Source organism: Symphalangus syndactylus, chromosome 16 (assembly GCF_028878055.3).
Source record: "Symphalangus syndactylus isolate Jambi chromosome 16, NHGRI_mSymSyn1-v2.1_pri, whole genome shotgun sequence".
NCBI lineage: Eukaryota > Metazoa > Chordata > Mammalia > Primates > Hylobatidae > Symphalangus > Symphalangus syndactylus.
Window position 1 is genome coordinate 51,344,134 of NC_072438.2, and position 20,457 is coordinate 51,364,590.

Here is a 20,457-nt window from a genome sequence, read left to right on the forward strand (position 1 = left end):
AAGCAGAAGCAGCCAGTCTTCCTAAAGGTTGGACTCAGAAGTTTCACAATGTCATTTTCAACTATTCTCTTAGTCAAATTAGGTATAAGCAGCCAAGATTCAAGAGGGGGAGAGGGCCATGTGTACAGAGCGGAAAGGAATTGATGGCAGTGGCCATTTTTCCTTGAGAGATCCTATGAGAAGTGCAGAAAGTTATAAGGGGTATGGGAAAGAAGCTGTAGCAGATTGAGAAAGAGATTAGAAAATGACTTGAATAAAAAGGTCATATGATAAAAATAAGCACTACTTTTGGCATCAGCCTTTTTTCCACTGAGTGTCCAATGTACATCCTTTTCTATGCTTGATGGCAAAGATATAAAAATGATTCAATATGGACAATGCTATATGGACAATGTGGACAGTGCCTATAGGCTTGCTTGTGTCCCCTGCACCCCGAAATTTATATGTTGAAGTTCTAACCCTTAGTAACTGAGAATGTGACTTCATTTGGAGATAGGGTCTTTAAAGAGGATAATTGTGGCTTATGCCTGTAATCCCAGCACTTTGGGTGATTGAAGCAGGTGGATCACTTGAGGTCAGGAGTTCAAGAGCAGCCTGGCAAATATGGTGAAACCCCGTCTCTACTAAAAATACAAAAATTAACCAGGCGCGGTGGCAGGTGCCTGTAACTCCAGCTACTCGGGAGGCTGAGGCACAAGAATTGCTTGAACCTAGGAGGTGGAGGTTGCAGTGAGCTGAGATCATGCTGCTGCACTCCAGGCTTGGCTAGAGCAAGACTCCGCCTCAAAAAATAATAATAATAAAATAAAATAAAGAGGTAAATAAAGTAAAATGAAGTCATATGGGCAGACATTATGCATTGCAAGAAGGGGGCCATCCGCAAGCCAAATAGAGAGGCCACAGAAGAAAGCAAACTTGCTGACACCTTGATTTTAGACTTCTATCGTCTAGACTTGTGAGACAGTAAATTTCCATTGTTGAAGCCACCCAGTCTGTGGTACTTTGTTATGGAGGTCCCAGCAAGCTGATAGAATACAGTATACTCAAGACACTTAAACTGCATGGATGATGTAGACAAATAAGTAGATTTTTCAATACAGTGTGATAATACCTCCAATAGGGGTAGACACAGGATGCCATGGGAACATAGGAAAAAGGGCATCATATTCTCTTAGTTTAGATTCTTCTTTAAAACAATGTCTCATTGCTTTTTCTGATGATGAAATGAGACATTTTATATAAAGCACTGAAGTAATAGGTGCCTATTATATATTAGTTCTTTAGCTCCTTCCTTCAAACCTATTGTATACATACATAATATTTTTTTCTCCTTCTACCCATGGAAAGAAAAAAAACGCAGAAAGTCAGAGTGGAAGAATCTGAAAAATACACCACTGACCCAGGGGACTATATGCACACCCAACAATGAGGCAGAAGCCTCATTTTGGCAGCTCTGGGTCACTTAGGAGTTTTTCACAACCAAAGGGCTACTTATTCTAAAGCCTTATGAAGCTGTGTGCTGGAACCAGGATGGTTCTGAAGACATTTTAAAATATTCTGGGTGAGTTCATTCTGCTCAAGTTAAGAGAATTTTCTCAAGATTAGTTCAAGTTGTGACTGAAAGCAAAGATTAGTAAATAGACCTTCTCATTATTTAAACATAATAATCCATGAAAATATAATGTTTAAGCCAATACTAACAGCTATTTAAAGGATTTATTTTATCCAAGTTTATGAATGATGAGAGATTTTTAAAAAAAGAATTTTGATGAAAGGAATTTAACTTGGGAAATCTTGCTGGAAGTTGATTTCTAAGATTAAGTTAACATTAATGCATATGATTCATCAGGGAAGAGTTATTTACATTTCTGATTTATCATTTTAATTAAGCAATGCTTCTTGATAGCAGTGATGATCCAGGGGAGATACATAGGGTAAAGACTATAGGTATGCGAAGCATTAGGCCAGCCAGGCTCTATGATTTGTTGCAGAGGGACAAGCTCCGGGTCATATCCAAATACACAGGAAATAAATGCTTTTGTAGTCAGTGTTGACAAAAATAATGCTAGGAATAAAAATATCCTTGCTCATTCTATGTGTTTTTTTGGGCTCCCTCCAACAAACTCCCTTGGCAAATAAAGAATATTAAACACAGAAACGAAATGGCACATTGGGGCCTCTCTTAAAAATCGCATTCTAAGCAAATCCCAGAAATTTGAAAGCATTCTGTAAGAGTTCCTCGAATATGCCTTTGACACAAGAACAACCTTGATTATACTTGTTGTACTGGCTTCTCTCACCCCTCTTGGTTCAATAAATGACCTCTTTGAGGGAAGTTCAGAATGGTCGTTTATCTACAAGTCCCACGCTTTTTATTAAATTGGGGTGAATTCCCCAGTGTTCACATTTTAAAATGCAAGACAGATCGCAGCACCTGTAGATGATGATTCCACCGGTAACCGGCAGCAACTGAGGATCTATGTGCCCTGTCGCTGGGTCAGTGGGAGCCCCTCGGACTGCTCTGCCATTGGCTGATATTCGTTGTCATTCCTGCTGCTCTTGCCCTGGATTCTGCCTCAGTGAAATAGTCAACACTTTCTTCCTCACGTGCTGCTTTCCTTCTAGCAAAGCTCATCTCTGCACCACATTATACGCCAGCAAATACCATCTTCAATCTGTCTCACAAGATTTGCAGCTGGGACAAATAATACACAAGTTCTTAATTCCCAGAGTCTGGAAATTATACTCGAGTTACTAAAAATCTTTCCCCAAATTACAGTCAGTTTCAAGTGTCATGTTTATGTTGTTCTGTGTGATAAAAATACCTCTACAGTGACAGTTTAGGTGCTACATGTTCTGCTTGTGAGTGCTACATACAATATAATAGCTGTGTCTTCTCAGATAATGTAAAGAATAACATGTATTTCAACTTTCTCTATTATGATAACCTAATATGCCCTCCAAAAGTTTGGTGATGCCAAGAAAGGAGATGTTCATTAGTCTACCAATCCTTTAGGAGTTCTTGTATGCAAACAACAGAAGTTGGCTCTAGTTAATATAAAAAGAAATAGGATTTATAAGGAGGATATAGGCTAGATCATAGAATCAACCATAAGGAAAGAGGACAGAGCTTGCTAAAAGTGCACGATCCAAAAGAGACTGAGTAGAGAAGACAGCCCAAGTCTTCAAGTTCAAGTCGTTCTACAGATATGGACCCAGCTACTTATGCATAGTTATTACCACTGCCAGAATCTGCCTTTGAGCTTCCGTGAATATTTCTAACTGCTCCTCTGTCCTTGTATCATTTTATCAGGATTCCAGGTGCTGAACAAAAGGATCAAATTGGCTGATCCTATTTCATATGCCACTAGCTGCCAGAGATCAAACAGAGGGAATAACTGCCTGCTTTAGGATACGGAAAATGCCTTCAATATAAAATATTCAGATGCTCGGCAGCCAAATAATGAAACTTTAACAAAGGACCTTCTCTCAAATTCGTAAAATTGTGTTAATATTTCCAGTAATATTTAACAAAAAGTTTAGCTGACCTTGACATGATCTCCCTCACCAGTTGCACCACCATGCCAAAATAATTGTTTTCCAGTAAGTCTGTATGTCAATTAAGGTCATCATATTTTACCCATAATCTTATTCATGACAGTATGGAAAAGCAAATAGACTTTCCTAAAATCTTATCCCTGAGGATCTATTACAGCTGTGGCAAGTTTCCACTTACTGAGTAATTACTATATGCAGGGCACCGGGCTAGGTAATTTATATGCAGCATCTTATTTAGTCCTCACAAGGCCCTTGCAGACTCTACATTACTCACTTCATTTTCCATGTAAAGAAAATGAAATTCAAAAATCTACGTAAGGGTCTCAAACACAGCAAATTGTTTGCAGGCAGAGCTGGGATGATAACCTAGGACTGAGTGATTTCTCCTTCCTTCCTGCTTTACTTCGTTCCTTTTCTTCTATGTCAAAGTCTCTGTTCAAGATATTTTCACCACTCTGCATGTCTAATCAGCAGCATAAAAGCGCATGAATCCTACCTTCACACAAAAAAATCATTTTTTTTTCTGAAAATATGTATTTGGTCACCATAATCAAGGATTCTCTGTGACACAGACTGGTTGGCTTTTTAAATTTAAAAAAATTATTCCATACTTTTACTCAAATATGAAAATCTATTTGGAAAGCTATAGACTCTTGACTGTGTCGGAGAAACATAATAGAACCTACAGTGCTCTGAGAACAAGAGGAGCAGGAGCTTGTCAATGTGGGTTTACAGTTGGCATCCCTCCCTTGGAGTCAGAGCAGAGTAGAAAAGCATCTGTCATCAAATGTGACAAAGGCCACTGCCCTAGTTAAACTGTTGTGAACTGGGGCACTTGAGTCTGAGTAATTCAGGACTTTTATTTTCAGACCATGTCCCCAATCATTCCTGTTAAAATGAAGGCCATCTCTTGCCACTAAATGTGCCATTTACCCTGAGCAATAATCTGTAACTTTCATCCAACCAGTAAAGACAGAAAAATGGAAAATGTTATATCCTCAGATAAAGGAAAAAAAAGATATATTTCTTGTTGTGCACCCCAAATGTGTTTTCTTTTACTTTCTCATTTGTTCTGTAACAGATTTTACTGACTGCAGATACATTTCACAAAGTATATGATAAATTTAAAAGGAAAATATCTTCATTCCACTCAAATCCATACAATGCATACACCTCTTGGAATTGGGAGAGAGAATGATATTTTGTGAAATGTTTTATGTAAATGCTAACTAGATATAAATGTGCATCATTCATTGCAATTACAGTTCAGAAATGGACCCAGGAGTCATACAGGTACCACTATAATCCACTTAGACATTCTGGATTCTTCTATCTTATTACAGTATTATTTTTCCCTTATAGGTAAAGCCCATTGGCCCTGTCTAGTATTGGCCAAGATGAAAAAGAAAGGATAAACCCTAGTAGAATGAAAAGTAGACACATTACTGCTTAGTTACAGACAGTGTTATGTAGTGATTATGGGCTCTGGAATCAAACTTCCTTTATTCGAATCCTAGTCGTTGGCTGTGTAACTTTGGCAAGTGATTTAGCCTCTCTGTAACTCAGTAGCCTCACCTATTAAATGGAGGTGATGCTAATTGCACTTCATAAAATTATAGTGAGGATTAAACATGAGTTAATAAATGTAAAGCATCTAGGCCAACCCATGGTAAATCCTCAGTAAATATAAAAATTGTGAAAACTTACTGCATGCATTTTCTCCTGTCATGATTCTTCTAAAACATTTGTTAGTTACCAAGCATTCGATTACAGAGATGAACAATAATCTACTTAACTAACAATTGTAATAAATTTTTAGATTTTTTTCCAGTTCTTCACAGTTATATATTTGCCTAATTTTTCAGATTAACCTTAGAATCAATTTGTCAACTTTGTAAAAAAATGCCTCTTGGATTTTAACTGGAATTATATTAAACATACACATTTATTTCAGGGAGATTCTCTTATGAAGTCCAATCTTCTCATCCAGGGATATAGTTTATCTTTCTGTAAATTTAAACCTCCTTAAAATAAACCTCTAATGTTTTGCAATTATTTTCATATAAATCATCTGTATTTCTTTGTACATATATTCTTTGGTATTTCACAACTGTCATTAGGAACTATTAAATAGAATATATTCTTATTTCTTACTGTTATGGAAATAGTAGTTTATGCCATTTTTTTAATATAGAGGCTATAATTTTTCATAGTAAAGTATCAAACCTTTCTGTGTATGACTGTTTTTATACATAGAAAAACATCAACTTACATCCTGAATTTAGAGCAATTTTTAGTTTTATCTTTTTAAAAGTAAAAGCACTTTCCAAAGAGGAAAAAAAATTAGGTCCATAAGGCCGGGCGCGGTGGCTTACGCCTGTAATCCCAGCACTTTGGGAGACCAAGACGGGCAGATCAGGAGGTCAGGGGATCGAGACCATCCTGCCTAACATGGTGAAACCCTGTCTCTACTAAAAATACAAAAAAATTAGCCGGGTGTGGTGGCGGGCGCCTGTAGTCCCAGATACTCAGAAGGCTGCGGCAGGAGAATGGCGTGAACCCGGGAGGTGGAGCTTGCAGTGAGCCGAGATTGCGACACTGCACTCCAGCCCGGGTGACAGAGCGAGACTCTGCCTCAAAAAAAAAAAAAAAAAAAAATTAGGTCCACAATATAAGTATACTTCTAAGCAAAGGGGTGATTTTATAGAGAACTCATTACAATAAATGGCATTCTTGCTTCACCATGAGGGATGTCAGTAGAACTGTCTCAGCCCAAATAGAAAGACCAAGAACTTAAGAAAATTCTGTGCTAATTAACATGTCTACTAATGGGTTATTAGACCGTAACAGTCTAACATTTACTACAATCCTGCCTTCTTTTCAACATACTCCTACCTTAGAATTCTTCTCATACTTTTGTAATTATCTCATATTAATTGGTTGCATATTGTTTATTTTTGTCCACTGCCAATGTATTTAATGTATTTCCATTAGGGCTGCAACCCTCAGCTGTCTTATTCACCATAGGGAACAATGCCCAATCACAGTCTCATTCGTTTGTTTATTCATTAATTGAATAAATAAATATTAATCTCCTATTCCTTATCAGGAACTGTTGCATATAGACAAGGTCTTTGGCCTCAGAGTGTTTATTTTCTGCAGAGTTGGGGTAGGATAGAAAGCAAGTATCCAAAGAAATAACATAATTTCAAGTAATTGTAACAGCTACCGCAGAGGGTGGACTGAGCAAATCTGGGTAGATGTACTGTTGAAAAAAAAAAAAACAGTGAAGGCCTCTCTCAGGAGGTAACATATGAACAGAGAAGTTAATAATATGAAAGATCTGAGGGGAAAATGTTGCAAGTAGGCTGAATTTGTATAAAGATCCTGAGGTGGATAAAGTTGGTGGTTTGAGAAGAAGCAATAAAACCAGTGACCGAGAGAGAATGGAAGGAGATGATGTCACAAAAGCAAGACATAGTGAGATGGTGCAGGCAAGGCCTTCTTGTCTCACACTTTCCAAATTTAGTTGTGCATGTAAATCATCTGGAATCTTGTTAAAATGCAGACTCTGATTCAAGAAGTCTGGTCCAGGGCCTGAGATTCTGAATTCCTAACAAGCTTCCAAGGGATGCTAATGCTGTTATTCTGGGGACCACTCTGAAAAGGAAGCTTCTGAGTTACAAAAAGGAGGTTGAGTTTTATTGTAAATATGAATAAAAGCCATGAAAGGGCCTTGGATGACATAATTGCTTTTCATTTTCAAAGGATCACACCGGTGTGAGGAAAAGCTTGTGGGGGAGAAAGTGTGGAAGCAGGAAGCAGTTAGGAAACTGCTTCCGTGAGACAACAGAGGAGGGTGGTTCGGAGTAGTCTGGACAATGAAGGAGCCCAGGACACACGGCCACGTTTGGGACATGTTTTGATTACATAGTCAGAATAATTGATGGACTAGATATCGGATGTGAAAGTCTGAGTAATCAAGACTGACTACTCTGTAAATGAACCAGGAAGTGATTTGTGGTTCTTGTTATAAAGATGAGAAAATATGGAAGAGGGACAGGTAGCACAGGATAGAAGTCAAGGGTTTGGTTTCAGATATGCCATTATTGAGAATATCATATTAATGATCAAATAGAAATATTAAGTATAAGTTGTGTATATATGTTAAGAGCTTAGGGAAGAGTATTGAATGTAGATGGAAATTTGGGGGTCATTAGATTTTAAAGTTATTCAATTAAATGAGTTCATCTAGCAAGGGAGAATTACAGAAGAGATTTAAGTCTGAGAAGAAGAAGAAAGGACAGCCAAGGAGACTGAAAAGAAGCTACTTGTGAGGTAGGGAAATAATTCAAGAACATGTGACACTCTAGAATTTAAGTGAAGAAGTGCTTCAGCATAGTGGCTAATGGAGATTGGGTAATCAAATAAATACCTGTCAGGGTTCAAATAAAATGAAACTGAGAATTGACCATTGAATGTTGCAAGATGTGGGCATTGTTGCTAACTTGACAAAGGTGGTCTTGTTGAATAGGATGATAAATTATTGCCTGGAACGTAGGAAAGCAAGAATGGGAGATGAGAAAGTAGAAGCAGAGACAATAGAAAACTCTTTCAAGAATTTTTGCAATAAAAAGGAGCAGAGAATGAGCCATAATTGGAGAAAGATGTTAAATCAAAGGAGTTTTATTTTAAGATAAGAGATATTGAAACATGTTCATGTGCTGACGTAAATGATAGGTGATGAGAAAATATGGGTTATGCAGGTGGAGGGGCTGGCTGTGGAGAGAAGAGAGAGACAAGAGGAAAAGAAGAGTATATATGCGTTAAGATGCATGTATGTTGAGAGAGAAGAAAGTGAGAAGACAAGCACTTTTCTTCTAGATGTTTCTGTTTTGCAATAAAATAAGAATCAACAAACAGTAGAAAATGAGGAAGGAGTATTGGGGATTTGAGTAGTAAAGAATTGGTGGGATATATTCATCTCAGATAGCATGGAGGCAAATTTAAGAGAATATAGTGGGATTCAAGGGTAGTACTGAGGAGCCATTTAAGACATGGTAATACAATAAACATGAAGTAAGTGAGATTTCTTCTATTAACATTCACCTACTTAGGGAGAAAATGGCAAGGTTGCTGAGGATACATGCAAGAAAGACATGCAAGAAAGAAATTATAGTAACGAACCATGGCATCTAAACCAAGTAAGAAGGAAGTGAGGGCTTGAAAAAGTGGTGAGTCAATGCATTATATAAATGAGACTGAAGAATAGTTATTAAAGTAAGTGAATTGAAAGGCAAGAGGTTCTTTGATTCGTTAGGTAAGTAAAACCCTATATAACATACCCCTGAACTCTCTGAAGGTGCAGAACAGTGCGGTTTTTAGCCACATGCACACAGCTTGAGCTGTCATGAAAGTTTCTCAAAAGGCTTACTAGAGATTTTCTTTTAGTAAACATATGAGTTTATTTACTTACTTTTCTCAGAAATACATCTATTGAGAAAAGCAGGGTTGATCAGTAGAGCAACTGTATCCTTTTTGATTTTAAGTATTTTGAAATGTTTTAATGCACCAAACTCAAAAGCAAAACATCAGTCAAACCAACAAGCTATTAGAGCACCACCCTTAAGTGCTGCTTTATCTCTCTGCTTATTACTCTCTTAAAAGCAATAAAACAGTAATCATATCACCAAATTTGAATGTTAATGTATTTCCAAAATAATCTGGACAGAAACAGAGTCTTGAAATGCCATCTCAAACATTCTTTAGAAAATTGTTAGGAGGGCAAAAAGTCCGTAAAGTAAGGCACAAGGGTAGGCAACAAGAAGCTGCTGTCCTTCCATGTGCAAGGCTGCAATGAAGATCTTGGAAGCTGAGAGACTACACCAGCCAATGATGACCAGGGATGATATAGTTCCAAAGATGCCCCTGCAGCAAAGACAAAGAAATGATTGCCTGTGCCAGTAGAAAAGAGATTATTGAGTTAAAGTTGCCTCTGAAATATCCTTTGTATAATATTTATAACTACTTTCCCGAGTGGTAAAATGAAAATGATGAAATATATGAACAAAAGCCCTTGGCCAGTTAGGCATTTTTTAGTCAAATTCATTACAGAGGCTAAATATTTTATATTTCTGTTAAACCTGAATTAGAAAAAAAACAGTAGAAGTCACCTGCAGTCACTCTGTTCTCATCTGTCAGTATTCAAATCCTAATTCCTAAAAGTCCCTCAAATACAGCATTGAGAGCCTTCTCTTCCTTATAGCTATAGATTTCCTTTTCCCTACTTTCCTCAAAAATTGGCCAACAGCATCGGAGAAAGATAGACAGAGTTACATTCCAGTGGGGTGCCTAGCTCCCACTACTTCCAGATCTACTTCTCGGGTTTTTGTCGGACATGACAAAAAGCCTGACACAGCTCAAGTAAGGAACACATGGGACAGGAAAGCACATATGTGTGTGGCTTCCCACCTCATCCTTGAAGTTCCATTTTGTATATTTTTAGAATGCTGAAATAGATTTGTTCAACTGGTGTCTTCAAAAAGTAACTGTGGAGGCAAGTGAGCAAATAGGATAGTTAAGTCTAGTCACTTGGAGAATAATAAGGCAGGAAGGGTGGTCGAGAGTGAATTTCCTTTCTTATGTGCTAAATAGAATGCATTATTTAGAAAAATAAGACATAAGAGCTGGGAGAAATCGCAGGAGATGTCTACTGCCCAGTTTTAAAGCATAAAGTGATGATAAAAATCACATGGTGAAGTGGACAATAGGTCAAGATCTCTCCTAGCATAGTACTCTTTTCACCACCAAACTAAACTGCCTTACTTGATGTTGGTTTGACGCTGAAGTTGGGAATTGTGTTTATTATTTGTGAAAATGACAGAAATATCTACTTCTAATAACTGAACCAAAGCAAAACAAGTGAAAAGCTCTACAGTATAGCTTCTAATGCCTCAGATCATTAATAAACCAAACATATTTTTAAAACACCAAATAAGTACTACATTTATTGATTTAAGTAATACCTATTAGGGATAATTTCTGGAGTTGTTTAATGTACTGTATTCTTAGTAATGGTCTAGAGTTGCACATACTAATTGCCTAAATTAAGGAAGAAAAAAAGAAAAAAACATATTGACTGAGCATGCATGTTATAAAGTTCTCCAACATTAGTATCCTCATCAGGGTTCCTGGGAATTCTACGTGGCAAAGAGCCCAGCTGAGAAAGAATAGTTGTTTTCAGCCCAGAAGGCAGAGTGCCTGAAAGCTGAAGCAATTTATCAGTGTTCACCAGGCACTTACTCTTCCAAAATCAAACAAGTGAAGTTCCTGTAGTTCTTATTTTACACATGACAATAGTTCACATTGAAAAATGTGACAACTTAAAAAGTGCCAGTTTTTTTCTTTTCTCTCTCTTTTTTTTTTTTGAGATGGAGTTTTTCTCTTGTTGCCCAGGCTGGAGTGCAATGGTGCGATCTTGGCTCACTGCAACCTCCGCCTCTGGGTTCAAGCGATTCTCCTGCCTCAGCCTCCCAAGTAGATGGGATTACAGGCCTGTGCCACCATGCCTGGCTTATTTTGTATGGGGTTTCTCCATGCTGGTTAGGCTGGTCTCGAACTCCCAACCTCAGGTGATTCGCCCACCTCGGCCTCCCAAAGTGCTGGGATTACAGGCATGAGCCACCACGCCCGGCCAAAAAGTGCCAGTTTTAAAGGTAACTTGGACTAATTTATTTTTTAAGTAATTGAAGTAAGAACAGCACCTCGGCCAAAACTAACCTACATTTCTGTATCTATGTGTAGCTTTTAATAGCCATGGTTTTCCCAGTTCCACTACCAAAACAATCAGAAAGGGCTTAACTTTTTCATGGCTGTGGCAAACCTTGGCTATGACTGTGCATGTGGGGTCATTGAGAGCACACAGACACTTACTGCAGTGAAAAGAACATGGCGCAGCCAGACAGGATGACCATGGGGAGCAGGCAGTAACCCAGCACGCTGGCCACACAGCCGTACGACACCCCTGAAGAGCTCATCAGGTTCAGCAAGGCATGAATCACAAGGCAGCCAATGGCACTTATGCCATACACATAACCAAACTGAACTTTTCCTGCCTGAAACGACGTGAAGAAAAAACAGTTTGAACACACAGTGGACACCAAGAGGAAATCTGAATATCATGAAGCAGAGAGCATCTTTTTTTTTGTTGTTTTTGTTTTGTTTTGTTTTGTTTTTTTTTAAAATTAGTTTTATTTTCAGGAAATTGGGGGTACATCTTAAAAGAAACATGTTCATTTTAAATACATGAATAAGCTCTTTAGTGGTGATTTCTGAAATTTTGGTACACCGATCACCTGAGCAGTATACACTGTATCCAATTTGTAGAATTTTATCCCCCACCCCACTCCCAGCCTTTCTCGAGTCCCCAAAGTCCGTTGTATTATTCTTTTTTTTTTTTTTATTATACTTTAGGGTTTTAGGGTACATGTGCACAATGTGCAGGTTTGTTACATATGTATCCATGTGCCATGTTGATTTCCTGCACCCATTAACTCGTCATTTAGCATTAGGTGTATCTCCTAATGCTGTCCCTCCCCCCTCCCCCCACCCCACAACAGTCCCCGGAGCGTGATGTTCCCCTTCCTGTGTCCATGAGTTCTCATTGTTCAATTCCCACCTATGAGTGAGAACATGCGGTGTTTGGTTTTTTGTCCTTGCGATAGTTTACTGAGAATGATGGTTTCCAGTTTCATCCATGTCCCTACAAAGGACACGAACTCATCATTTTTTATGGCTGCATAGTATTCCATGGTGTATATGTGCCACATTTTCTTAATCCAGTCTATTGTTGTTGGACATTTGGGTTGGTTCCAACTCTTTGCTATTGTGAATAGTGCCGCAATAAACATACGTGTGCATGTGTCTTTATAGCAGCATGATTTATAATCCTTTGGGTATATACCCAGTAATGGGATGGCTGGGTCAAATGGTATTTCTAGTTCTAGATCCCTGAGGAATCGCCACACTGACTTCCACAATGGTTGAACTAGTTTACAGTCCCCCCAACAGTGTAAAAGTGTTCCTATTTCTCCACATCCTCTCCAGCACCTGTTGTTTCCTGATTTTTTAATGATGGCCATTCTAACTGGTGTGAGATGGTATCTCACTGTGGTTTTGATTTGCATTTCTCTGATGGCCAGTGATGAGGAGCATTTCTTCATGTGTTTTTTGGCTGCATAAAGGACATGAACAGAGAGCATCTTAGAGTCAGTTCAGTGCTGTTCCATATCTTTGAAGGACTGTCATCGGGAGACTGGAAGTTCTGGGAAAAACATGGCCGGTGGTTTGAATTCAGATTCTGAAAACAAATACTTCTGACTAGAGTTAGGATGGGATAAGCATGCTACAAAAAAGATCGAATATTTCTAGACTTATATTTTTTACTATAAATTGTCCATTATGAGTACAAGGCATAAGTAAGACTATATTTTGTTCCCATATTTATTAAATAAATACGTGATTGAATAGAGGAATAAAAAAATGCAATTTTAGTCTTGGAGATTTAAAAGGCATATTAGTAAAATTAGCAAACACCTACAGGGTTTACCATGTCAGATCCCATTCTGAGTGTGCTATGTATATTTATTTAATCCATATAACCACCTTATGAAATCAGTATCATTATTACACCAACTTTACACATGAGGACACTGAGTTGCAGAGAGGATAAGTAACTTGCCCAAGGTAATATAACGCTAAGCAATGGAGGTTGGCTTTTAACCTAGGTATTTCAGCTCTAAAATTTAGGTCCTGAACATCAACGGGAGCTCTTACAAGTCTTAAATAAGTCCCAAAATAATGGCACATATTTAACCCTATTTAATTCAGCATTTAGTTGACTACAGAATCCTTTTATGTTTCATGATACCTATTGCCAGGTTGAATAACCACACCTTATGAAAAGGTGATTTATATAAACTAACTGGTAATGAATTATAAAAGGTGTACTGTCAAAGGAAGTTAGTAGTGTTCAGAGTACACCACCAATCTTCTGAGGAAAACTCATAAAAACAGCCCATTGCTCATAAAGCTAGTGTTTTGTGAATACAAGCCCCAATAAATTCATTCAGAGAAAATCACAGCATACTATTACTTCAGAAGAGGATATTTGAATGTTTGCTATCTGAGAATACCAAAGCTACAGTTAAAAAAATTCATTAATTTTTTATATTTACATTATGCTGATCATAACTTCTAGACAAAAGTTGAATAGGCTGTCTCTGGTTTTCATGGGAATTAGACAAAAAAATGAAGGATCTGATAAGTTGATTCAGGAGAGAGAGAGCTTTTCAGTTGCCACTTTTCCTTCTCCATGCTATTATCTACGAAGTATTTTAGAGTATTTATTTTACAATTAATCAGGGTAATGGAGAATGCCATAGCTATTTTAATGTTCACAATTGTTCACCTATTCTGAATTCTTCTTCTTCTGCAGTTGGAGAGTTGATCACTACGAAGTCCTTTCTTAAATATTCCTGACTTTTGCTGGCAGAATTGTCTCCAGCATTAGCCACTGATAAATTCTTATGATACCTTCTGTATGCTTGTGACTATTTAATGAAATAATGCTAATGATGGACATGCTAACAGAAACACATCAGCTATCCACTGCTTTATTGGGTGAGTTTGCGCCACTTGCAAAATAGTGACAATTTCACATCATTGTCACGCATTAGAGAAACCCTCGACTTAATATTTCACTTGGATGGGATAAATCTGAGGTAGGGCTAGTCCTGATGGTATAGGACAACTCTCTTACACCCAAAGGACATCTAACTGGACCTTCCTGTCCTGAAAAGGCAGTTCTACAAATAGAGTGGGGCAAATAGGGAGTAGATGAAGCTAATTTGGTAGTAAAGTTGTGTCTTTTCATGTCAGTTATGCACTTCTCTCATCATGTCTTTCTCTTGTTAGTTTGTCCCATTTAAGTTGTAATTCCATTTAGCCTAAATCACTGACATTTTACAAAAGTGTTTCAAATTCTAACAAGGGCTTATAATTGAAATAGAAAATAAATGTTCTTTTTTTTAACCTCAAAATTTTTAAGGATCCTCCCTATACCACTATACCATCCTCATTACCACATCTTTTTTTTTTTTTTTTTTTTTTTTTTTGAGATGGAGGCTCGCTCTTTCGCCCAGGCGGGAGTGCAGTGGCGCGATCTCAGCTCATTGCAAGCTCCGCCTCCCGGGTTCACGCCATTCTCCTGCCTCAGCCTCCTGAGTAGCTGGGACTACAGGCGACTGCCACCACGCCCGGCTAATTTTTTGTATTTTTTTTAGTACAGACGGGGTTTCACTGTATTAGCCAGGGTGGTCTCGATCTCCTGACCTCATGATCCGCCGCCTCGGCCTCCCAAAGTGCTGGGATTACAGGCGTGAGCCACCGCGCCCAGCCCCACATCTTGATTTAAAATACTTAGTGTTCTTCTGATTGCACTTTTATATTGGCCATGCATATTGCTTTTTCAGACCACACTCTTGGCCCTACCAGAAAAGTTATAGGGAGCAAAAGCTTTAAACCATTTGTCTTCTTGGTGTTGGAAATGAAAATAATTTGGGGGAAAAGAATAAGTAAAACTAAATTTGTGCTAAGTGCTTGAAGCTGTTTTCTTTGGTTTGTCTCCTTTCTCCTGAAGAAAGTCCACTGAAAGAATTGTGTCTTATGTCAACATAAATCTTAAAGAAGGAAGAGTATGTGACTATGACTCTTATGCCTCCAGAGATAATAAACAGATTTGGACATTGATTCTGGATTTAGTTTTGCTTTCGCTAGTAAAATTCCTGTATCAGCCAGTAAAATCACTCTTACATTTTAATTCTACATATCCAGGAAAGAATTAACCTATAATCAAATGAATTCTGAGTTAAATCATACTTCAAGTAATATTCAATTGGAGTTTATGGGGAGTCCTTTTTGCTTTATATCAGAATCAATTTGAAAGTTATCACATCTAATGGTAAAATTTCAAGTGATAATGTTTGCATAAAGACATTCAGAAAATACGTATTTTCACATATTCTCCACAATTTTAGAACTAAATAGAACCTGAAGAGCCACTCAAATAAACTCCTTTTGCCTTGAAGAAAATGAAAGCCTAGAAATATGAAGCCAAAGGTTAAAGATTACAGCAAGTGGCAAAGCTAGGGTAGATCCAATTTTCTCACTTCCAGTTAAGAATTTTTTGCCTCTATTGCTTTGTATTTAAAATATAAGAAGGGTTATGTAAATAACTCCAAGTAACATTATGCATCCAAGAGAGATGGTAATGGAATTAATTGATGCTGTTCTTTAAGGGATGGTAACAGTAATATTCTGCTACAGAACAAACAGCTGCTTTATTACAAATGACTTGTAAAGAAAGAAGAGTTAATATAGCAAATTGCTTCTGACTATTTGTTTAAGTGACATGGCCTTACTTAGCAGTTAATCTAAGATTATCAAATTACTGTGACAAAGACAGAAGAAGGGAGGTTAAAGACTAAATTAAAACTCTAGTTGATATAGTGTTTGATTTACAGAGTATTTGCATTTGCTGTAGTACCAAGAAATAAGATGTTATCACTAAATACTATTGTATTGGATGAATATGATGTTATTATTGGCCATATCACCTACAGAAACTAGATTGCTATCAGTATTTTGATTGATTATATATAATAATTGAAAAGCAGAATTTTATTTAGTTGCAAATGCATTTTACAACTACTTTTGAAAATTGTATATCCATTGGAAGAAATTATTATTACGGAACATGAAGAGAAGGAAAATGGGGAAGAGGGCTAAATAGTTATTTTAAGAGCTTTTCCTATAATGTTTAATTTCTCATATTATTTCCTCTGCCTAGTTTATCTCTTTGTGTCTTAATGAAACTACACTTTTCAGACTGGCTTGACCATCTTTATCATTCTCTGTTTTTAATGTATTGCCACCTCCTCCTTGGTATAAAGTCAGAGACATTTTCTCATTTTTTTCTTCTTCCTTTTTTTCTTAATGAAACATTTTCCTAAACTATGAGCTAGAAAGTCTTTTAAAGTTTACTTAGGTGGAAGTACATTTTTCTTTACTTTTTTAGTGACCCTTAATATAATTACTTCCAGATATAAAGAATGAAAGCATACATAAGACATATGGTGAAGTCAGGGAACAAATGTCTTCATAAAAGTTGAAAAACTAACATTTTAGAGGAAATATGTAGGTTGAGTAAACAAAACATAGGTTGTCATTGCAAATTAATTTTTCATAGTAGCCTAACCCCAAACAAGGAGATCTGTCTCGTACCTCATAAGATGTTAGAAATAGTCTGGAGATATATCACAGCAAAGAAAATGGTGACCAAAGAGAAGTGACTTCTTCAGTGTCACAATAGAACTGTCACAAAAAAGCAAAAAATAAAATGTAGGCCTTATATCTCCCAAATCTATGTTTTCCTTCCGTTATTCCAGATTTACAGTCTTTTCTTAATAACAAAAAAGACATAAGTGATCTCCTGCTTTGATCTCCTTCTTGATTTTTGAAATTCTATTTAAATTTATACTTTTTAGCTGTTGCATTGCATAGTGGTAGCATATTTTTGTCACTATGGTTAAACTGTTCTCTCTCACTTAAAAAATTCACTATGTAAAGTGACACGGTTTCTCTTATATTTATACAGATTGCTTCGAAACCAGCACTGGAAAGGACAAGCATTAAAATCTGGTGCTTGCTGTGACACATTACCAGAAGCAAGGTGGCTCCCAGGGCTATGCAAAAAAGAATGGGTCCAGTGAGGTCCGTTTCATTCATAATGCTGCCATCTGCTGGCTTCATTGGGTTTAACACTGTCAAAGTTTTTTGCCATATGTGATCAAAATGGATTCCAAGTTCTGTAAAAAGGAAAAAAGATAGATAATATGATAACATAAATATAGAAAAATAAAAATAAGTTACACTCTTTAAAGGTTAACATATCTGATTAATTTACTTAGCATTTTAATCTGATTGTTCTATCATACCTTCTAAAGTTCTATGTTCTGTATTACACAGAAACTCAAGTTCTATGTAACATATAATAATCTTAAAAAAAAAACTAAAAAATAATTTGCTTTCCAAAGAATGACTTAAAAGAAATATATTAGAGAAATATTTCCATCAAGGAAAACATTCCCTGATTTATGCAGCAAATACAACCTTTAAATCTAATTGAAAATTGGGAAGTTGGCAATATACAGTAAAAAATAAAATTGTAGCTAACAGATCAAAGCTTTCATCCTATTGTCCATCTAGATATTTCCTTTTCCTGTATTTTCTGTTTTGTTTTTTATTTCTTTTTCGAGACAGGGTTTCTCTCTGTCACCCAGGCTGGAGTGCAGTGGCACGATCTCAGCTCCTCTGCCTCCCGGTTTCAAGCAGTCCTCCTGGCTCAGCCTCTTGAGTAGCTAAGACTATAGGCATGCACCACCACACCTGGTTATTATTATTTTTTTTTCATATTGACGAGGTCTCACTATGTTGCTTGGGTCTCGAACTCCTGGGCTCCAGGGACCCTCCTGCCTCGGCCTCCCAAAGTGCTGGGATTACAGACCTGAGCCACCACACCTGGCTCTTTTCCTGTATTTTCAATTGCTGACACTTCTGAAATCTTTTCATATCGGCCATGGCATAATTTTTCAATTAGCAGTGCTATAATGAACTAATGAGATTTAGTCCAAGTCTGGGGTTTTACTTCCACTATGCCTAATGAGAAGAGCAATTTTATGCTAAATGCTTGAAACTACACAGAGGGGAAAAGGGCTCTTTCTGCAAGTAAAAGTGATCATGATGTGCATGCATATTTTTGTAAGGTCAATGTACTGTGAAGTTGAGTCTATGTATTCGAAGATTAAATTCTTGAGACGAGTTAACCTTTCTCTTTTATACATGGTAGTATTCAAATAAAATATCCAAAATCAATGAGGTTCGGTGTTCATGAGTCCAAACCCATTTAGAAATTTCTGATTCTTTTTCTCCAATTCCCATTTTTCAAATACTTCTGACTGCTGCCTCACAGGTCCCTCTACTAGAATCTGCTTCTCTTATTACTATAAAGCAAATACTTAGCCATTTGACATCCTCTGAACATAGAAATAAATATTGATACCACATCAGTTTCTTTTCTCACCACTCCTGTAGAGATGAACTAAGATTTATCTAGGGTAGAGAAAGAGAATATTCAAAGAGAAGAGTATGACTTGACTATTTAGGGACCAGCAATCAAATTGGTTATCCTCCTTCTATAATTTCAGAATGTCAATAAGGGTGAGGTGGAGGCTAGGAAGAATGAAAGCTAACATTTACTGAGTGTTTGCTATGGACTCCACAAGATTTACATACATTGGTCTTATAAATACACAATCAATCAATTACTATTATTTTATCCCTATTTTATGCATCAGATATATAAGGCTTTGACAGATTAATTTGTCTGAAGACACAAAGCAGTAATAGAAAACTTAGGTTTCAATGCTGCACAATCTGACTCAAGAAAGCACATGTGTAACCATAGATTTGTGGTCAGGTCAATGTTCATCTAATCTCATAATGGTTGTATTATTTTTTTAAATGAGCCCAATTCTTCCATGTGAAAGACTGTCTTTCTAAATGTATTTATATGTGGCACTCAACCACCCTTCCAAGCTTTAGTAACCCTCTTTGGTCAGATACAGGGGTGTAGCTCAACTTATTTTACAGAAGCACATGCCATCTAAATACCTTGAAAAGTTGACTTTCTGTACACAGACTACAACATGGACTTTTAATAATCTCTATGACACAGAGGACCCTTGTTCTAACAACTTAGAAATTTTCAGAGGGTCAGCTAGACACTGGTCTAAACCAGAAAATAAAGTTTTACTCATTTCATGCCCAGAATGACATCTGTTATTTTAAGCTTGAAAAAAATTGAATAGTTAAATTAATAGCAAATAATTTACATTTCTGCTTCCTTTATTTCCACAGTGTATTTATATATTTATTAATGAACATACGCTTTGAAGAATATGAGCAGTTCACCAAGCTTAAAAGGAGGTTAGAATGTCTAATGTAATTTTTAAAAGAGAAGAAGACTTTAAAAATTGAGACATGCTATATATTTTAAATTAATTAATTTTAAATTAATTTCACCTGAAGCTTATGTGCTCAAACTTTATTTTTTAATTTTGGCATGTATGCTAAAAATACATTTTCAGTATTTACCACAATAAAGTGGTATTTAATTCCAAATATCTTTTCGTCAGAAAACATAATTATTTTGGAAGAAATTCAGATGAAAAATGCCTTACACAACATCATACTGATGTCAACCATTTATTTCATGGCATAACTAACTCCTGCACATATTTTAACATCAAGCCGTGAGACAGTAAATGAACATAAGCCCATACAAATATTTTTGTAATAAAAAAGATTTTATGTGCTTTCTACTGAAATATATCTCTATAATATTGCGGTTTTTATTTATTATAAAGTATGTGAGCAATTATAACTATTTATTAATTGTAGATACTCTAATATAACATCTTATTGTACAAAATAAAAGAAGATAAAACTGCTGTGAAATTTGAATGCAAAATTTATTGTTTTGCTGTCATCTAGTGGTAGTAAAGTATATGATACATATGCTATAAAAGTGAATTAAGATCTCTACTTTCTATGCAAATTGTGGCATTTGCCTGTCATATGGAAGTGTCAAGCTATGCTATAAATACAAAATACCAAATATCAGTAATTTTTCTTATCTGACAGAATTGAATTTATTATTATTCTTGAAAATGCATTTGTTAACATATTTATCATTCTTACATAAAACCAAACAAATATTTT

At 36.5% G+C, this 20,457-nt stretch overlaps 1 protein-coding gene across 1 annotated transcript in view; it reads right to left on the reverse strand.

Annotated features, from left to right (window-relative positions):
- Positions 1–9,295: 9,295 nt before the first annotated feature.
- The window catches only part of YIPF7 (Yip1 domain family member 7), a 30,173-nt gene continuing 19,011 nt past the window's right edge, over positions 9,296–20,457 (reverse strand). The window contains 3 exon segments of the mRNA XM_063619485.1: positions 9,296–9,486; positions 11,491–11,672; positions 17,338–17,483. Coding sequence (XP_063475555.1) covers positions 9,324–9,486; positions 11,491–11,672; positions 17,338–17,483 — 491 coding nt within the window. The 3' untranslated portion in view covers positions 9,296–9,323.